The 21,307-nt window shown below is 35.5% G+C and overlaps 1 protein-coding gene across 6 annotated transcripts in view; it reads left to right on the forward strand.

The window, feature by feature from the left end:
• The window catches only part of STXBP5 (syntaxin binding protein 5), a 105,780-nt gene that overhangs the window by 27,091 nt on the left and 57,382 nt on the right, over nucleotides 1-21,307 (forward strand). For all 6 annotated transcript variants that reach the window (XM_058834924.1, XM_058834926.1, XM_058834923.1 and 3 more), the window contains exons 3-7: nucleotides 659-740; nucleotides 1,533-1,633; nucleotides 12,928-13,062; nucleotides 14,255-14,318; nucleotides 16,709-16,792. In XM_058834924.1, coding sequence (XP_058690907.1) covers nucleotides 659-740; nucleotides 1,533-1,633; nucleotides 12,928-13,062; nucleotides 14,255-14,318; nucleotides 16,709-16,792 — 466 coding nt within the window. The remainder of the gene's footprint in view (nucleotides 1-658; nucleotides 741-1,532; nucleotides 1,634-12,927; nucleotides 13,063-14,254; nucleotides 14,319-16,708; nucleotides 16,793-21,307) is intronic.

Below are 21,307 nucleotides of genomic sequence, written 5' to 3' on the forward strand. Positions count from 1 at the left end.
CTGAAAGCTAAGATACTTCTTTAAAACAAGAAGTGTTCAGCCCTGACAAATTATAGTCCAGAAACCCTGGGCGTACAATGAAGATGAAATACTGACCAGTTGGCTTAATTCCTCTCTTATTTCTGCTCAATCTCCTAGATGCTGGAGAACTTAATTTTGTATCAAAAGCAGGTACATAACCACATTTAAAATACAGAATGTTTGCAACTAAAACTTAACTATGGAGAAGTGAAAGAATCTGTTTTGTTGCTGCTTCTATCAGTATTCATTATGGAAGGATAGGACTGATTTATGTGTGAGAATGAAAATTAGAAAGCTTTTGCTATCTCATAACTGGTGTGAATCCAGGAAGTCTTGTTACAGAGATCCTGAAAATTTCCATTATACGTTATTTCCCATTGACTCCTCCATATTTTGACTACTGATCTCATCTCTGTCAGAGCAGATTTTTTTTAAAGTGTCTTGCATTATTCAGCTCTTTTCGTCCTTAAGTAATGTTTAAATGGAGAGAAAGATCCTTTGGCATTTGAAAAATGTAATAATTTGTTTATGATTGTTATTTAGATTAACTTCTTTTAATTCTAGTCCTGATATTTATCATTGTTAAAATAATTACTTCATCATTCTTCAAGTTATTCCTTAATGGTACCAATTCCAGCTTTGGTCGGCCAGGAGTTGAATGCTACTGTCAACATGACAGTGGAGCTGCAGTAATCCAACTTCAGTTCCTGATTAATGAGGTTTGTAAAATGATTTATGTGTAGTTCATAGAAGATAAGGAACATATTTTCTTTAATTTTTCATGAAGCAAACATTAAAATTACCAGATATAAGTGATCTATCACAAAGAGCGAACTGTAATAACAACTATAAAAAAATTGACTTTTTTAGTTTTGGAAAATGTTTGACTAACTCCTAAAAAGATCTTTATCTCTAAAGTACTCTTTTGCTATAAAAAAGAATTAGGAATATCTTTTCATGTACTTGAATGTTGCAAGTTATCTCTGGATTTTATGAAGTACTTTTTCAATAATACTACCAGTTTCAGTAGGTAGTTAATTTTATTTTGATAGAGTTACTGTCTTAGACATGAACTGAATAATGTTGCCTCAGTTTCAGATATGTGTTTCTAGGGATGTAGCAGCTGAGATTTGACAGCAGTGCTGTTCTTGAGCTAGGGACAGATTTTTAGAGGGATCTCGCTAGCTTTGTCAGTACCCAGATATTAGCAGTTCATTGCTTGATTTCTCTCCAGAAATGTGCATGAGGAAACTGATGGGCACACACTGGAAAAAACTCCTCCATCACCTCTCATTTTAGCACTGAACGAAATATGAGTGAGCTGAACAAGATGTGATCACATCAGTTATCTCACTCCTACTGCTTAGAACTTATCTGTACTATGGTGCTGATGGAGATGCTTATACATTTTTTTCATCCTGGTAATAAATATGTAAGGTATTTCCACTGTGATGCTACACTGTTCCTAGGGTTATGAAAACAAGTTAACTAAAATGTTTTTGTTCTCCTAGGGAGCTCTTGTGAGTGCCTTGGCTGATGACACCTTACACCTGTGGAACTTGCGCCAGAAGAGGCCGGCTATACTTCATTCACTCAAATTTAACCGGGAACGGTAGGGATTGGTTATTATTGCAGTGCCCCTAAGCATCACACTCATGCTATTGTAAGATCAGATCTTATTGATGAAGTCCAAGTCATAACTTGGTACATAATTGAAACTGGTCTTACACTGGGTTTGAATTTCAATCTGTTAGGCCCCACAGGAGTTGTGAATAAGACACACTAGTGACCTAAACTGAGATGCCTTTTCTATCGCTTTATGTGTTTCATTGCTGAACATCAATTTTAATATCTTTAAAATGTGTAGGGATAGAATAATTTGAATGTATGTCTACAGAGGAATTTTGGAGCAGGTGTGTGCACCAACAAGAGAACCAGGAAAGCTGGTTCAATTTTTTTACCTGGAATTTTTTCTCCCTTGATGGCAAACCAGAATTCTGCAGTGTTAGAGCACTTGTTTGTATCAGGGTAGCTGAAAACCACTTGCATTTTGATTAAAAATTTTTCTACTCAAGTAATATAATTGTGAGCAAGCTAGAGAGGCATTTAAGATTAAATTACTAGAAGTCAGTTGACTAAATTTCTGAAAAACACGTCCTTTGTTTTTAAAGCAAGTATTCCTTCCCTTTTAGGAGATATTCCTTCTTTTCCAGTATATGTAAAGTGTCAGCTGGAGTGCTGTGTTCACTTTTGAACAATATGCATTAGAGATGGACTGGTTGGGGAGCTCAGAGGATACTAGCAAGAACACAGAATACTCTGTGACTTGTATTTCTTTTGAATAGGGAAGGAGGTAATAAATTTTAAGTAATAAATAGCAATAGAAAAAGTTAAATACTTACGTAATACCTTCTAATGTAGTGTCATGCAAATGTTAAACAAACTGTTGGGTAGGTGAAAGTTTTAAAGAGCAGTAGTTTTAAAGAGCAGTTTATGAACAAATTCATCAGGAGCAAGATAAATGCAGATTACTGGATTTTCTTTATATACAGGATTTAGTGATTTTAAGTACTTTTTGAAATTATTTCTATGATCACCATGTATAAAATCTTAACCAGGGTGTGTAGGAATAGGACAAGGGGTAATGACTTTAAAGTGAAAGAGGGTAGATTTAGATTGGATATTGAAAGAAATTCTTCACTGTGAGGGTGGCGAGATGCTGTAACTGCTTTCCCAGAGAAGCAGTGGGTGCCTCATTCCTGGAAGTGTTCTAGAACAGGTTGGATAGGGCTTTGCTCAACTATGTACTGAAAGATGTCCCTGCCGGCAGCAGGTGAATTGGATTAAGTGATCTTTAATGACCCCTTCAGGCCTGGACAATTCTGTGATTCTGAACTGTTATACAGAAAAACAGTAAGCTTTGTTAACTGAGGCAAATATTCTGCCCCAAAGGAGTAGCAGTGTTCCTTTATGCAGTATTAAAGTCTTTAAATGGAGAGAAATGCAGTTTACGGCCACTAGTTTAATGAGGATTGTCCATGTGTAAGAGATACAGTAGTGTGTCCAAACTGAATTTTCTATTTCTCCCTTCGTCTTTTTTAGTGACTCTTCTCTTACTTGTAGTATCTACTTAAGTGTTGGTGTAAAATTAGGGTTTGTATTCTGAAACCACACTTAACCATGGGCTTCTAGCTAATGCTTTAAAACAGGTATCTGAGGAGGTGATTCTGATTGTGTGCAAATCTGCTGTAGGCTGGCTTAGAGTTTTAGATGCGTGGATATCTTTGGTTAAGCCAAGTGAAAGTTTTAAACCATAGTTTTTCTGTAAATGCAGTAATGTCAGTAGCAAAGCCCATCACAGGGAGTTGAGTGGGGTTAGAAAGGAGTCTCGGTCACTGATGTTGCCTTAGTGGCTGATTTAGTTACTAATCCTGTCTTGCCAAGGTGTAGTTAACAAGAGCGCCATAGTTACTATGAGTGGTGTAGGCATAGCTTGAGGCAATTTTACTATTCTTCTAGCAATTTTAATTTTAAAATATCTATTATAATAACATATATAAATAGCCAGAACACTTAAGATTCCCAGATCTGTACCTTGTCGTAGCCACTTAGGTCATGCTGGATGACTGTTAACTGTTTTCAAATATTCTGTTTTCTTTTGCCTAGTTTATAAAATACAACTCTATAAAATAACATATGATTTCATTATCATGTAAATATTTTGATTTGAACCGTAAAAAATTCACTGTTGAATATTTCTAAATAGGGGCCTTTATAACACTCAGTTCATCACACCTAATAATTTTTATATGCTATATGAATCTGAAGTCAATGGGCTTTTCCTATGTTGGTTTTATGCTCTATATTAAGAACTAAGTTTATTGAGGACAGTGTTCATGATGTAAATTAGTTAAGCACAGTCCGTTCTTTCAGACCTTTCTGGAAATGTGTCAGATGGTTTTGCAGGTCTTTGGTGGTTTTAATCCCACCCATGGTGGTTTTAATCCCACCCATGTCCACTTCCTGCACTTGCTTAGTGTGTTCTTTCTAAAGGAAAAGTGCTTCTCTGTCTCCACTTGACCCCCCTTCTCCAGCCAAAACCTGTTGTTTCTCATGGTGTGTTAATACCCATGGTCCTTGGATTTACCAGTAATTCTTATCTGTTAGTAATAAGAGTCCTTGGCTGGCTCCACAGCCATCCAGTTTTCTGTGTTTGAGACATACACATTAGCCTCTTATCTTATGGGAATCGAGAGCTCAAAGGGATCTCACTGTGGACTGCTGTTTATAGGGTTGTTAGACAATGGGCTTTAATACACAATAGCCCCTTATAATACAGAGCTCAAAAGAGTTTCACTTTGGACCACTATTTATAGGGTAGCAAGAGAGTGGGCTTTAGTTGTAGTAATTTTCCATCCTGGCCAATTTGAGTTGGTAACTTTCTTTGACTGTTCAACAACAAAAATATTATTCCACTTGGGTTGTTATTCAGACAAGAAATACAAATTTCCAAGGCTGTTTTTTGAAAGCAGATGTTCATTAGACACCTGTTAGTTCCTGGGAACAGACAGTGTTTCTGATAAGCTCAAGGGGAATTTAGTCCAAGTGCAGTTCATCAAGGCCACAGCATAATGAGCATTTCTCAGGTCAGAGAAGTCGGTGTCCTGGGTGACACAGGCATGCAGCACCACAACCCATACCATGATTAAAGTCAGCTCCTCTCAGCCTCCACATTCTCAAGTCACAAGCATGAAATTGATATAAACCTAATTGCTAACAATTTTAAACTACTTTGTGTCGTGGGATTAAGATCTGTTCCTAAGGGTAACTAACTTCTCAAACAGGATTTATTTAAAGTATTTTGTGTACTGCAACACGGTCTTATAAGTGTCTTCTCTAATGATACTTGTGAGTTTGTGAAGGGAGATTAAGTATCTTGGAACTCATTATATGACTGAAACAATGATTGTAGTGGCATCAGTATTTGCTCCAGGATTTTTGAGGTGAACGTTTAAAATTATTTAACTGATTTGGTTTACCTGTAAGTGTGCTGAAATTGCAGAAAAGCAGTATTTGTGTCCTATTTAACAGGAATTGAACTTTAGTCTGTCACAGACATTTTTTTATTCAGTTTTTGTTTCTAAATAACAATTTCAGATGAAAGGTTTAGATTTGAACTAAAAAGTTGTCTGAAGCATAGAAAGATAACTAGCAGTTAGCTACCCAGATGAAAGGATTTTCTTAGTCTTGAAGCCTATTCATTAACTGTGTTTAAAAAAAATTAATTAAAGCAAGTGATAAGGCTATGGCTTCATTAAGGGTTTTAAATCTGTAAATTATTTCAGAATGCAATCTGTAGTATATGACAGGAAAGTGATGTGAATTCTTGCTTTCCTACTCATGACTTTTAAGAACAGGGAATGGTGAGAAAGAGCTGATTCTTTTAAATATAGTTCTGTGCCATTACAGGCTTTGTTCTGATACATGGAAAATGTCTTTGGGTAACTTGCATAATCTTAGATTTGAGCAAAACATTTCTTTAAAAGCGAAGGCCAAGAGTCATTAAAGATGCTACTTTCAGTTGAATCATTAAATTAGTTAAGAATCTGTAGATAAAAAATTGACCATTAATGGGTTCATAGCTCCTGACCTCCTTTTGTAACAGTGATAGTAATTTGAAGCAAGTCTTTTGAAGTGGGAATTAGTGAGGTTTTAGATGTATAAGAAATAAGTTAGTTGAAATTACTGACAGATGTCAAAAGCTCAGTGCAAAACAAGCTAGCTCAAGTTTTCTAGCCTTTTGTTTGCTGCATATGTGAAGGTTTTGCAGCTGCTCTATGTTCCAAACAAGAGTTAGGAGATACTAAACCGATGTCATGCTTGGCCACTGTTCCTTGATTGTGGGAAGCAGTGTGTAGGGGCCAGGACAAAAATGCATAATGATGGGGGGCAATTGCTTGTGTGACTTGTCATGCAGGTTAAAAGGGTCTAAATGCTATCTCTTTTCAGAATGCATAATTCAGTGTCTGAACTTAGTATTTCAGGTTTCATAGTTCTCTAAGATGTCTTCAGTGGATCATTATGTAGTTCCTTTGTCATCTACATATTGATGTATAAGTGTCGTAAACACAAGATTGTTGTGTGTTAACAAGTAATGCAAGATTCAAGTCAAGTTGGCTTTAACTCAGTTATAAATGTTACACTAGGCTAACTCTGAAATAAGTGTAGTTAAAACATCATATTGGAGGAAATACTGAAGGCATGTTGTGATACATACATACCTAATTTGGATTTAGTTTACTGCCATGCAGAAACTGTTAAACTTGATGCTGATCTAAGGTGTGAAAAGTCAAACGTGCATCACTAACCAGCCAGGGACTTTCACAGATCCTCTTTTGAGAGGGTGGAGTGACAGACTAACTGGATTTAAAAAAGTGGCATGGGATGACAAATTTGAGGCCCCTTTGCCAGCCAAAGCAAACCAGCTTTGTATACAAGTATGAAAAATTTGTTTCATTATCCAAGACTTACATCCTTCCTGAGCTGACATGCCCTGTTCTAATGCCAAAAGAAAGTTTGTCTTTATGGTAAGTCACAAAGCAAGAATGGCATAAAAATAGAACCGAGTGTTTTGTGCAAGTGCTCTGCATATCGATCCCTGAATGCCTTGATAGCAGTTTAATTTTTAATATGTCAGCTTCTGTGCTGTGGGATTTAAATAGTTTTTCTCAACATGAAACTGCATAATTCAGTGTTACAAAATTATGCTTAAAATGTCTTTGGCTTTCTATCCTGCTGTAAACATCAGTTTTGGCATTGTGTTTGGAACACTGTCTGCAGAGAGTGGAAAATCCCACTTGTATTTACTTATTAATAATAAGATTTTAAAATTCTATTGGCACATATGTTACCTTATTAGATACTGCAACTGTGTACTCTGCCTGTGCCATAGCAGACTTGAGAGTTTTCTTTCACCTTGAGTTTATAAACTGACCAATTCTGCCACTTTGTGGATAGCAGAAGGACATACAGGTTGTCTTTCCTGTGAGAGCAGGTGATAATAGACATTGTTTATAGGGTTTTGGTTCATTTTTCAAACATAACTAAGTTTTTGGTTTGGGGTTTGTTTTCTTCACACTTTTTAAAGTGACTTCAGAGTGAGAGGAAGTGACTACTGGGTCTGCATGCCTTCATGGTGTCATGTAAAACCTTTTACCTTGTGAGCTTAAAATTTTAACTCAGTGATGATTCACTAGGGCATGTAATTAGAAGGAGTTTACTCTTTTTTCAAGAAACTAGCAGAAGAAAATTAACGTATTGACTGTCTGGATTTGTTATGTATGTGAATGTTTCTTTCAAAGGATCAAATTGCTTTGAAAAGTGTTTCCTTGTGGCCATGCATACATGAAGGTTACACATGTCAGTGTGGCTGATGGAAGTGGAGTTGCATCACCTGCCTTCTGCTGCCTTTAGCACTCAGGCAGAGCCAAAATGCTGAATCCTGTCACTCAGAAATTTCAAATATCAGAGGAACAGTTTCTAAATTGCCTCAGTTGCCCTTGTAGCTATACTTTTCACACTGACTTTCACAGTGATATGAGGCATATAATGGCCAACTGCCACGTTCTTGAGAAGAATTTGACCTCTAGTCTTTAAGTTCTGTCTAAATGACAGCCTTCTCCATCAGTGATAGGAATAATTTTTCTGTCTCGTGTGGTAGGGCTACATTTCTGAGGTGGCCATTTTTTTTCTGCTGTTTGAGTTTGACACCCCCCACATGCCTTTTGAGTCAACTGATTTGAAAACTAAGAGCAGTTTTCAGTATTGAAAGAATCCACACAAAACACTCAAAAAATCTGAAACTTACTTACAGCCAATGAAATACCCTGCACTATATATTTGTGAGCTCTTGGCGTGTGACATGCCAATGGCCTGGTTACTTTTTGTGTTGTCTCAAGATACTTGAGTATCTTGCTCTGACACCTGCTTACTCCATCTTGACACATTGGTGTCTACCACAACTCAGATACTGTGCACAGGTGCTTCTCAGCTGCCTGAAGAGGCAGCCATTCAAGTCAGTGTATTTGGGGAAGCACCATTTGGAGTGCTGTTGAAGAATATAAATGGAATTGAAGTACCTGGTTCAGTTCTTATGATATACTGCATTTACCCACATGTTCTTTTGGTGGGACATTTTTGGGATGCATTGAAGAGGATTTCTTCCTCTCCAAATACTTTCTTGTCTTTGAGGCCTTTTTTTGTACAGGTAGATATTCTAAGCTTATTGAAGTTATCAGATGTGGAAAAAAACACTTTTGCAGCAGTCAGGTGGTATCATAGCTACTGCTCGCTTCCATCAGTCTGTCATTTTGACACTGGCTTTGGACTTTTTAAGCCCATGGAGGACTTTGACAAGAGTCTATGGATGTGGAGTCTACACTAATATCAGAATTTAACTTTTCAGCTTCTTAATTTTGTGTGTTGCTATCTTATACATGAAAGTTTCAGGATACAGATGTGCAGAATACAGCTTGTTAGCTTAATCTTTTGCTTTATTTTGCCTATACAATAATGATCTGAGCAGCTGTGTGCTTACAGCCACTGCAGACCTATAATGATAGCCTGAGGCACTAGAAATATTTTAGTGACTTAACAATAAAACCTGTTATCAGTGTTTGTCATACTTCAAAGTATTTGTCACTGTGCTTTGTTAAAGCAGTGAAAAATAGTGAAGAATGTATAATGCTTCATAATTCAGTAGACTTGGAAAAGGTAAAGATTTAGAAGGATTTCTGCTGTCATAATAATACAGTCAAGTTAACAGCCTGCCACTTTTCCTTAATATTTCCTCTTAAAAAATTAATTATTTGAACAATTTATTAATTTAATAAGTTGTGTTCTTTACTATTTCTGTAATTAAATTCCTGTAGGGAATATTATCACTTGCTGCATTAATTGTTTTGATATATGTTGTGAAACAGCAGCAATTAAGATTTTTTTTAATAGCTTAGACAGATTATCAGAAGATACTCGGTCTGCAGTTAAGAAACAGAATCCTTTCAGCAGGTTTTAAAAAAACTTATTGAAGAGTCTCCTGTAATTTCTAAGACTCTCCCATAAGCAATATACTAAATTAATTTTAATTAGTGTAAGAACAGTAATTTTTTTTTTTTTTTCCTGTGGGTGTGTCACTTGCTTTTCTTTATATAATTTTGTTTTCTTGAGCTATTGGTTCAACTCTTACGAATTCATTTTCAAGAAAGAAAAATTTCAAGTTTGTAGTTGTTTTTGTTTTTGAGGGGTGGGGAGGGAGCAGCTTTGCAAATATGTGTGTGGAAGAGAAAGATTTTGTGCTCACAGTAAATTACAGCTACAGGAGAATTTAAAGCTACCCTGGCTGCTTTGGGCTTGTATAACAGTGCCTCATTTTAGTGATGATGTTAGTTTGTACAAAAATCTTGCTGTAGATTTCACATTGAAAAAATAAATCTCCTTAAAGCTCTTTCTTTTTTTTTTTTTTTTTCTATAAAGGGATCTTTCTCTTTGTGAAGATATGGGGAAGTGAAATATTTGAAATGACATGCTGTGCCCAGTACTGGTTTATGCTAAAACTTTGGTCTGTTTCATAAAATGTACTACACTTAATGAGGGAGCTGAAATTGCCTTGGAGACAACATGAAGAATCTGTTGTGCCTTGAAAAAACTGCCTGCAAAAGCCTGTTTTCTGTGACTGCTGGCTCAGACAATTCCAGGCTGTCTCTTTAGACATACTAAACTGGACAATTTTAAATCATAGATGCTTCTATTTTAATGGTTTTGGGCAGAATGGTTTTGGGCAGAATGGCTTGCTACAGGAGAAAAGTATGGTAGTCTGCTTTTACATTGTTTTCAGGCAGTTGGGGTTTGTGTGCAAGAAAGACCAGTACAAAATTCTTTCATGTGTAGTCTTTTTGATGTTTTCTCAAGAATTGATTATATTTTTCACTTTTATGCATATATCCATTTGTGGATAGGGAGAGAGGGGGAAGACTGCTCGAGTTGTAGAAATGGCTAGAGGATTATATGGCCAATTCTGCTTCTGCCGATCTTAAAATACATTATGGATGAAGTACATTCTAATCTTGTGGCAGAGATAGGTTTCTAAAAGAAAAATATACATTTTTCAGAAAAATAAAAATGCTGTCTGTGGCCAAGCATCATATAGGCAAATATTATATCACTACCAAGAAGATTCTAAACTTTTGTTTCAATCCTCCAGAAGGAGTTTGAATCCCTTCAATCATCAATACAGTTTTCAGCATAACAAACAAGGCTGCTGGCCGTTCAGATGGTCCTAGCTTCACTGAATCTTGGTTTTTAGAGGGCTGTATCACTTCCAGAGTTGTTTAAAATACACATAGTTTGTCTTAATCAGTGAGAAACTCAGTGCATGAACTTTGATGTTGGAAATATTATTTTGTAAATTTTTAAAATAAATGCAGTAATCTGAAATTAGTTATTCAATCAAAATATAATTATGTTTCTGAAAGTTGGAAAATTTGGAAAGTTTCTATTAAGATAGTATAATAGTAAATATATATTTTTATTTGTAAATGGAGTAACTTTTACTACATTCAGGGGAAGTGTTGGCTCTTATAGCAGGACCAGCATGCTATTCCTTTTGGGTTTAACTAGTTTTTCTGTGAAATAAAAGATCTAGGACTATTTTTTACTTTCTAGAAAAATCACACAAGGCTGATTGTAGAAGAATGATAAAATATTTTGAAGAATAAGGTTAAGAACTCTGTTATGTGCCTATTCTTTACAATTTTGAAGTCTTTTCAAAGACCTCCTGCCTTTGAGAGCTTGTAAATATTCTGTAAACCTATTTATTCTGTTTACTAATGGCATGGAATCACTTTATTGTTTGCTAACTCTTGACAAAATTAATCTCAGCTGCATAAAGGAGACAATAAATTGAATATGCCTTCATATTCGAGAAGAGTATCAAGAATGTTGAGGAGCTTCTTTAAATGTTATCCTTGGGCTATAGCAGTGAAAGCTGAAGGCCCAACTTTTATTTTTGCCCACTATAAATGGTGTACAATAGATCGGTTTTCATAACTAAAGTTGGACAATTGTAATTAACAATATTAACTTGCTAATCAAGACAAGCCTACAACCCTGCTACTGATTATTTTTTCTGGCTGCTAGGCCATGATTTTGGATCCAACTGATCTGGTTGCCAGCTGCTTCTGGCACGTGGAGTGCTGGCACAGAAAGCTGCTGTGGTGTTGCAGAGTGCTGAAGGCTTATGTTTATGCTCTATCTTTATATAGAGTAACTGCCTGCCTGGGAAGAATGTGTACCAATGTATGTAATTTAGCTTCCATTAAAATACTTTTTTTTAAAAGGATGTTGGGGAAACACAAGTTCTCAGCCTTTGGTGGTTGCAGATTAGTGCGCTTAGATAAATGTGTTACAACCTCTGCAGGTTGAGTTGGAAGGGCATTTTAAGTCATGTATGTAGTATTTTTTTCTGTCAAACATCAATGAAAAAATTAGTGCAGCCTTTTGGCATAAATATTCAAGGACAAGAAATTGAGTTGGAAAGTAGATAGATTAGGTATTTGCTTCTGCAAAGTCCATTTCCTAATTAGGAAGAACTAAGTGAAGAAAAGCCAAAAATGGTACACTTCTGAATCCAGGTAGTATCACTATAGAAGTTTTAACTTTTGAAACCTGCAGTGCAAATTAACATCTCTTCATCCATAGCAGTTTCTCTCTTTGCTTCTGTTAGCCTTTCCTTTCAGCTGATGTGCGCATGCAGCATCTGATGCAAAGGTTCTAAAGCTGTTCTTTGCATAAATACTTGACAGACTTGTGAAGTGATGCATGGATTTGGCAATAAGCAATCCAACTGGGAGAAAACAAGAACAGAAAACATCGTAAGGCTGAGGATTAAAGCTGACAGAACAAATTCTTGTTGAATAATTGTTTTACCTTATCACTAAAGCATTTCTGAACACTGAAGTTTGATAGCTAAGTAATTCAGCAATATCTTCCAATGTCAGACCCTGTCAGATTAAAATAGTTTAGAGTTTCCAGAAAGTTTCCAGACTCCAGCATTCTGTCAGTTTGTACAGACATTATTTCCTTACCTCGAAGAAATAGTCAACAGTAATCAGGACCCAAGGGGGCAGAAATAATCAGGTTTTCAAATGCTACTATTTGTGCTGGAGCTACAAAGAGGAGTCCTCTGCTGGCTCATACAGTTGTTAGCTGTTGAGTCTTGTGCAGGTACTCCCTTCTAGCGGAAGGAAAAACTAAAAGGCAGAAAATTAAAACATGATTGAAGTAAAGTTACAGCCTGAAATTTAAACTACTCTTAAAATTACTTTTATAATTGTTTAGGATTATTCTAAGGTTTGATCTTTAGGCATTAAGTTAGATTATATGTAAACTTACTTTTCTTGAGTTATATCTTTTGGCTGTCTTCTTACTTGAAATCTTATCTGCATACGAAAACTTCTTTGTTCTTTAAAACTTGAAAGTAGATGGATTCCAAAGGGAGATTTATAGACTATAGGACTATTGTATTTTAAGTTTGATGTGACAGCAATCACATACAGTCAATATGATAGTTTTTACAGATGACTGTAATTTCTTTTTTTGTTTTTTTAAATTATTTATAAGTTTTAGAATACCTTGCTTTCTATTTTTTTTTTTTGTTCATCCTAATGTTCTGCTTTGTCTGGTCATCTCTTACTTTGGTCATGTACTGGCTTTTCTACTTTACCTCAGACTTGTCTCATATATTCCTGTTTGCCTGTTGCCTTATTTCTACCTTTTGGTAGCATAGACCTTGCAGTGTAGGATACCAAAAAGACATTTCTTTAATTACTTTTTGATGGCTTTCTCTTTCAGGATAACGTTTTGTCACCTGCCTTTCCAAAGCAAATGGCTGTATGTGGGCACCGAAAGAGGAAACATTCACATTGTCAATGTGGAATCATTTACTCTCTCAGGCTATGTCATCATGTGGAATAAAGCCATTGAACTGTGAGTTTGCCCAAGTTCTGTCTGTGTAGGGGAACAGCAGTGTCTCAGATGTTAACATCAGTTGCAGGAATATCATTGTTATCTAGAGAGGCCTCCATATTCATCTTACTGCAATACATACACTATCAAACTACATAGTCACATAGATATTTTTATCTTAAAGAATGTGAAGTGCTAATGTTTGTATGTTTCTGCCTTTTAGCAGTATTTTATCATAGTTTCTGGGATAAACGTGGAAATAGACAAAACAGAGAATATAGAAATAGATGTAGAAATCACTATGTGTGGGGATAAAATAGAAACAAAAATAATATAGATTAAAATATGCTGTGGCTGGTACTTGGATAAACATGTCACTTCTACAGTTGGGGATTAAAGACCAAAGTGTAAAGACAATGCATTTTTTTAAGAGGGCTGATGTACTCTCAGTCAGAAGTGACTTTCTGAAATTCAAATAAATTTAAAATTTAAATTTTGGCAAATTTAAATAAGTCTATTTCAAGAGCAAAATACATTTTATAGCTATTGTCACTGCATCTCCTTTTTTTAATGTTAAAATTGTATGTACAAATATAGGTGTTTGTGGGGGAAAGATGTAGTTTTTAATGTTAAAATTGTATGTACAAATATAGGTGTTTTTGGGGGAAAGATGTAGTTGTTGCTGCACTTCCTGTGCTGGTGTTTTGTTCCCAGTATGTCTTGTTTCAAAAATACATGAAGTCCATCACTTGCCAAAGGGTGTTGAGGCAAACACAGCTCTTTATTAGCCCATCTTTTTCAATGCAAGAAGTCCACATAAAGTGTTAATTCTGTGTTATTGTAACAATTGCCATCTTTGCCATTGTTTATGAATAATGGCAAAACCTGTATTCCAGTATAAAGGTAAACATTTTATCCTACGGTGTCAGTTCTGAAACAACAGATGTTAAGATAAAATGTTTAAAGCTAGTGCTAGGTTTTTTTTGTTGTTGTTGATGGGCAGTAAGTTAATTTTTCCTTGAGTCAAAGTGTCTGCAAACAGACACGGTATTTACGGGCTTGAAGATAAAATTAAAGTAACTCCATTTTGGAATGTCACAACTTGCTTATTACATGGAGTCTGTATCTGCAGAATCTGTACTATTTCTAGTCATTTTGAGATACCCTTTAGGGTAGGGGACAAGTTTTTTTAATGGAAACATTTCTTTTTCAGGTCATCCAAATCTCACCCAGGACCTGTTGTCCACATTAGTGACAATCCAATGGATGAAGGAAAGGTAGGCTATTTTAAAAACTCTTCAATATGTTATTTTCAAGCAAGACTTGTTTAAAATACAGATACAGCTGCTATTTAAGGAACGTTTGAGTATATGAGGACAACAAAGGTTTTAGGCCCTGAAATAATACAAAGCAAGTAGGACACGTTACTGGAATAAATCATCTAATTGGAAACATGTGAAAATGCAAATGCAAATGATTAGCTGCAAGACTTTTGGAAATAAAAGCAAAGAATTTTACTTATGGTGATAAAAATTAAGATATTACAAAAAAAATACAGCACCAATCATAACTAGAGTGCTGAAAGTGTGATGGAAATTATTTCCACTTTTCATGCTCTTGGGTGTTATTTTACAACTCTAAACTGCTTATTTATATAGCATATTTATGCAGAATACCATGTATTTTGTCTTTAGATTAACTAATCTGAGACAAGGTTTTATGGAATTTGACATCTAATTCATGTTCCCATATTAGACCATTTATTATAATCACTAGGTGCTGTTTGCTAATGAAACTGGCCTACAGAACAATGAGATATTCCATAAAAGTAAACCAAAATATGTGAGGAAGATCTGTGTATTAGACTTGTATTTTCATTCTTATGAGATAGTATTAACATAATCATCTCTTCATCTTGGAAAGAAGTTTTACATAAACTACATGTTCTTGAAGCCCTTGCAAGACAGGAGTCCTTCTCCTGTGACATACCATTTTTCTTACTAGTGTTCTACATATGCAGGAGAAATACATTTTTTTTCTACTTTGTGTTTTTCATGTCAGTAGTAGATTAAATTGGAGAGAGGGAATGATCCTATTGTTTTAGCAGTGGTTTGAAAGTTTTAGCTAGTTATCAGCTTGTCTCCTGAACACCTGAGGTTTCAGTCCAGCAGAGAATTTAGTGAGTAGAAGTTTTTTTCAGTAGTATGAGGCTCACTGCAGTAAGTCCATAACTAATGGGTTTCTCTGTAGAATTAGGTTGAATCATATTCCAGGCTTATAGTCTCTAGCATATGAATGCAATGAAGCTGTTGTAATTTTAGTAAATACAAGTGATTAATTTATTTTGATGTATTCCACCCCACATCTAATTATTGTCAATTAAAGTTTAAAAATTACTGGTTTGATTCATCAGTGTATCAATCAGTGTTTTGAAATTTGACCTTGTGCTTTTCTTACTTCTCATAAGAAAAGCACTAGCTTTTCTTATTTTTCATAAGAAAAGCACTACAAAAAAAACACTGTGTAGTTGCAAAAATCCTCCATGTACGCACTTTTAAAATTTGTTCATGTTTTTAGCTTTCTAATCACACTGGTTTTTCTCATGCTTTAAGTTAAAATAGGAAAATTATAATATATAGCATATGATAGGCAAGATAATTAAAAATAGTATACATAATGTTAATGGGAAAAATTAAATAGTCTTTTTTACCAGATCAAATATGTCTAATATTTATGGTGTTTTAGTGCTATATAAGCACTGAAAGAGATGAAATATTTTATTTCTAAGCTTTTAGGAGATCTGTTATTTTTGTACTGGAGACAACGGTACACCCTGAAAATCTTAACATGCTGAAAAGACTGTCCAGGCAAAACCTCTAGGTATGGCACTGGAGTGTTACTACTGCCTTATGTTGGCCATGGGTTTTTGGTTTGTTTTTTTTTTTCCATTAAGAGAAGTAGCACTTAAGATAGGAGAGCAAAACACTTAGATAGTCAACAATGTGTTAGACCAGCTATTATGAACAATTTGAGCCTTTACTCCCTGCAGTAAGGGTTTAAACTTGCTTCTTGCAAAAAGATTATTTGGGAAATTTTCTAGTTTGGTTTATCTAGTTTTTCTCCTACTAACAAATAATGTTTCTGGTGTTCCTTCAGCCAGTTATCTCAATTGTTATTAACATCTGGAGAAAGCTCACAGTACATAGCTTCTTTATAGACAATGAAATCTTACTGAGAACTTCAGGGGGAATATTATATTCTTCCAGCAAATTTAAGCTGAATGAATTCCAGTGAGGAAAATGCACAGTGAAGTTCTTCTTTTTAACACTCCTTATTTTCACTCTGGGTGGAATACACATAGCAAGGTTTAATATAGATCTTTCTGCAACTCAAAGCAATTTCCAAGGAATCTTCAGAAGGATGCTTTCATTTTTTTTCTAATTTTGCATGAATGTCCATTGTATTCTCTGGAACTTGAGGGCAATAAATACAAAGTAAACCTTTCTAACATTGAGGCCTTTACCTTTTTAACTTTTGTTTTTATAATTACTTGCAGTTTTTATATGTGTTATTATGCTGCACATCTTTTGAGACATGAACTTCAGGCATTGCAAATGATATAATTTTGCTTTTCCTTATAAAGAATTAATGTATCTTCTTAATGCAGCTTCTGATTGGCTTTGAATCTGGGACGGTGGTATTATGGGACCTGAAGTCAAAGAAAGCAGATTACAGATATACACATGATGAGGTAACATTTTTCATCTGCTTTACTTACTCTGAGGATATAATGCACTATTATACTGACTTTTATTATTTTTTTAATCTCCTGCTTCTGTCACCAGTGGATCAATAAGTAGATCTATTTGAAATTGCAGGTACTGGAAATTTTCTCTGAAAGAGCAGTAGGGGTTGGATAATAAACTTCAGACCAAATAACTTCACTGAGTTTAAGTTTGTAAAGTAATGGATGGATTGTATTTCTTCACTAAGCTTTTAGATCTTTTTTCTGTTAATAATTTGATTTTCACCTGTGTTAAGGGCTTAAGTTGAAACAAGAGGGTTTAGCAGTTTCTGTAATTTAGGATCTCTCACATATTCTTGGAACTGCAAGAGGAAAGGGAAGGGGAAGAAACCACTAAATAAATAGTTTCATTACAACATTTCTCTAACCACTTTTTCTTTGTAGAATAAGATCAAGATCAATTCTCTTTGAAATGAGACTGAATGAGGTTTAAAGAAACAATGACATTAAGTAGCATTCATTTCTTTAAAATTTGTTTCTTGAGAGAATAGACGTCTTGAAAGACTGAGATTAAGAAAAATGAGTCAGCGTAATATGCAAGTTGATGTATTTAATTTAAAATAATACAAGATTGGTCCTGATTACATTGTGTTGACTGTAAAATGGCTTTGTCATTGTTCAGTAACAGCTTTAGGGCTTTTTTTTTTGTGGGGGGGGTGGGTAGGGGTGTGGGGTTGTTGGGTTTTTTGGCAGCACTTCTGGCTCAGTACTTGTGTGTATTCTATCAAACAAGAGTTTGCTTGGAGGGGGAGGGTCTGAAGTAGTCTAACCCTTAGCTCATCAGAAATGCCCATATAAGCCCCAGAGTGTGTTATGCAAAGAACAATTTTTCTCCCTTCCGTTTTCATTGGAAATAAAAGCAAAGAATTTGTTTTTATACAAAAACAAATCAGCTCATAAACTAATTCATTCCCTTTATCTTTTTTCCATAAATTTACTCATGTCTTCATCATCTTTTTCTTCCTAGACCTCTTCCTTGTGTTTTCTCTAAGTTTTTAAACCATTGTATTTTGTCCTTGTTTTATAAAACAAGCACAGCAGCATAGTATATATGAAGATGTGGGTACACTGGATTTATCATGTGGAATAATTGTCTTTGGACTTTCTGTTTTTCTCTTTCTATTGATCTTGATATTGGATTAGCCTTAAAACGCACCATAAAACCAGAGTGTTCTTCAGGTGTTATTTGTCAGGTCAAAGTCCTGACATTTAGCCATCATTTTTCATTGACTTAGTTGGACAGTAAAAATTAAAGTCTTTCTGCACTTTTTCACTAAAATCATGATTTCCGCTTTGAATGTGGTTTGGTACTGTCAGCAGACATTACCATCTTAATATTGTTGTTCTGATTTTCCAAGCTGCTTATGAATAAACTGAGCAGTATAGATCCCTGAGAGTCTCTACCATTTAGCTTCATCCATGAACTAATCAATTAGTGCCAGCCTGTCTTTATTCCAGATTGCTTTACTTCCTTAACCAGTTATTTCTTTGTTCAAAACTATCTAGTCTGTTCAGTTTTAGCTCCCTTTGAGATATGTTGTTGAAGGACTTCGAAAATTTTGTAGATGGCTTAAGAGGTGTTTCCATGAACCTCATGGCTGTTACCATTCTTGGAGCTTAGTTTGATTATAATTGCCTCTTTCAAAAAGCATGTTGACTACTTCTTTCTGGTATATGATACTCATCCATACATCAGTTAACTTTGTTCTTCATTAAAATTTTGTTGCAGTTTCATAGAAATTTACCTAAGGTAGACATCATGCTGCTTATTCTGTTTTTTTATTTTTTATTTTGTGCCCTATTTATTTAAAAATTGACTAAATATCTGTCTCACTACTTTTTGGAACCAATACTGACTTGAGAGGCTGTAGAGATCAGCAACTAGTTTCGATATTACATTTTTGATTTTCTTTAGGATTTAGAAGTGAATGCAGTATTCAGTATGCAGTATTCTAGGTACTCAGTTTGGGTTTTTTGGTTGTAGAAGAGGTAATGAAATACCTCAAGTAATGAATTACCTTACCCTTGGTAATGAAATGGTCTTATTGTAACTTGGGAATGGTTAAAAAGGAGAAGAAAGAAAATGACGATCTGGTAATTGTAGTGGTTTCCTTGCTCATGAGAGTGTGTACACAGAAAACTCAGAGTGGAACAGTGAAGTAGTGCCTTGTCTCAAGAGATCTCCTCTCTCTGGTCAGTGCGACACAGAGCAAAGGAAGTTCTTTGCCATTTTGTTTCCTGCTAACAAGCTGTGTGAATTTGGAAATTTCTGTGCAGAGAATCTTTCTAGCTAATTTCTTGTTGACTTCCTGGTTTTGTGGCATTGTTAGAGAGCTTCTTTCGTGCATGGACTTTAAGGGCTGCATTCCATCATGAACATGTGTGCCAACCTACCCTTAAGGGACAGGGAGCATCTAATGTCACAGCATGCTTCACCTCTTCTCTCACAGAGGGTAATGCATGTGACATTCTGCCCCGTAGCAGGAGCCGGATTTTAAGCCTCAGGATTTATACCCTTGGTTCTCTGCTTGTTCTTGATGAGAGCTCTTTTGAGTGTGGATTTGACAACCAGTAAGAAGAGAATGACTTAGTCCAATCTTGTCACGCTTGCCATCATAGTGGGTGGCTAGGCTTCCTCAGGCATCATAAGCAGGGTGGCCAGGACATTGATACTATGAAGAACATTTGCTAGAAACTTTGCCATTGGATTGGTTTCCTCCTCTCTCATTACTTTGTAGTTGATGTTATTCTTTAAGTGTGTGACTTGAAGGTCCGTGCAGTCTTTTGCCATCATTTGATGCAACTTTCTTAACTCGAAACTTCGGCTATGTGCAGGGATCCAAATGTCATCCTTTCTTCCTTAGCAGAGGAAGATCATAATGAGGGTCAAAATCCCTGTGCATCCAGAGGTTTGTGGAAAGTATACCTGTTATTTCCTGAGGGAAGGTGTTGGATCCAATTATATGGGTTTGTTCCTTCCCGCTTGGTTTCATTTCAAATGGCCTGACCTTTAGAAGGCTTTCTTGAAGCAAATTCCCATGTTGTGGTAGGGCAGTCTCATTCGTTGCCTGAAAGCCAGGTTAATGGAACACTATATAGACTTTGTTCCTGTCGGAACATGTGTGCTTCCCAGAGCCCTGGGCTAATAGCTGCAGCACAGGGACATTTGGACACTCATCCCAAGGACAGGAGCAGGTGGGTAACACTAACCATGGCTGGGGGATGCAGCTCAAGGTCATGATTAGGGTCAGTGCTGATTGCTGGCATATTCTTCCCTGAAGAGCATTCTATTTACAGGAGAACTCAGAGAATTTAGTTATAATTTGTACTTGATCTTTCTATATTATGAGTTAAATCCTGAACTTAAAAGAGTGTGTATTTTTTATTATAACAGTAATATTTTGAATATTTAGAATTAGTTAGAATAATGCACAGATGTAACATCATTTTTCAGAGAATTTGGAGGACATTATTTGTACATAATGGAACTGCAGCTGTGAATGAACTTTTGTTTAGAAAATTTCTTTGAAACCCTTTACTCAAAACATGCCTTTTGTCTTGGGTAGACTCAATGAAAAAGTAAGACTGAATTGTTTTTGCCTTACCTTTCTTAAGCCTTTTGTATGCAGACATTGGGGATTTAAGGAAAGTAAGCTGTGCATTTGTTATGTTGAATGCATTTTATATTGCTGTCATTTCCCAACCTGTGTGTTCATGAAAGAAATAAAACAAATTTCTCAACTATTAGCTTATCCCTAAAAAAAAAACCCCAAATCTCTCAACTGTAACTTCTGAAACCTAAAGCTTGTTTTATAATCAAGTCCCTTCTTCAAGTAATATTTTGTTTGTTCTGATGTCAAGTAAGCTTTGACAGCATTAACTATAATGCATTATAGATTACTATTTTTAGACTCAGTGTTCTGGTACATGGTTGAGTGTAAGAGATTATTTTTGAGCATTAAAAACATGTCAAAGTAGCTTGTGGAATTAAGAGGACAGGGGAAAGAGAAACAAACCCAGAATGTGTCTTGCCAGAAACCAAAGTGTTTCAGTGTTTTCCATTTCATCAAAACAATCTTCCGGATGCATTGTCATTTAAGTCTCAGTAGCGACATTTTTTTGTTGTCTTCCTTTTGCAGCATTTTTCCCTCTTCCTTAGGTTGTTGACAAGAGAGTTAGCATAAAACCCCCAAGTTTTAAAATATGTTCTTTGTCTATTTTGGTGAACCAAACATATTTTGTAGAAAAGGATTCAGTATCATCATCCATTAGTGTTTAAATGAAAATGCTGCCCATATCCATGGAAATTAAAGGACTGTTAGAATAAGACTGTGAAATCTGGATAAGATATCTGGGTAAGATATGGTAAATAGTCAGTCTGGCTTGCAGAAAAACTAATCATGGGCTTTGCCAGTCATATACAGTGTATGTCAAGCTCAATTAATGGCATCAGAGAGTAAA

Source organism: Poecile atricapillus, chromosome 3 (genome assembly GCF_030490865.1).
Source record: "Poecile atricapillus isolate bPoeAtr1 chromosome 3, bPoeAtr1.hap1, whole genome shotgun sequence".
In the NCBI taxonomy this organism is placed as follows: Eukaryota; Metazoa; Chordata; class Aves; order Passeriformes; family Paridae; genus Poecile; species Poecile atricapillus.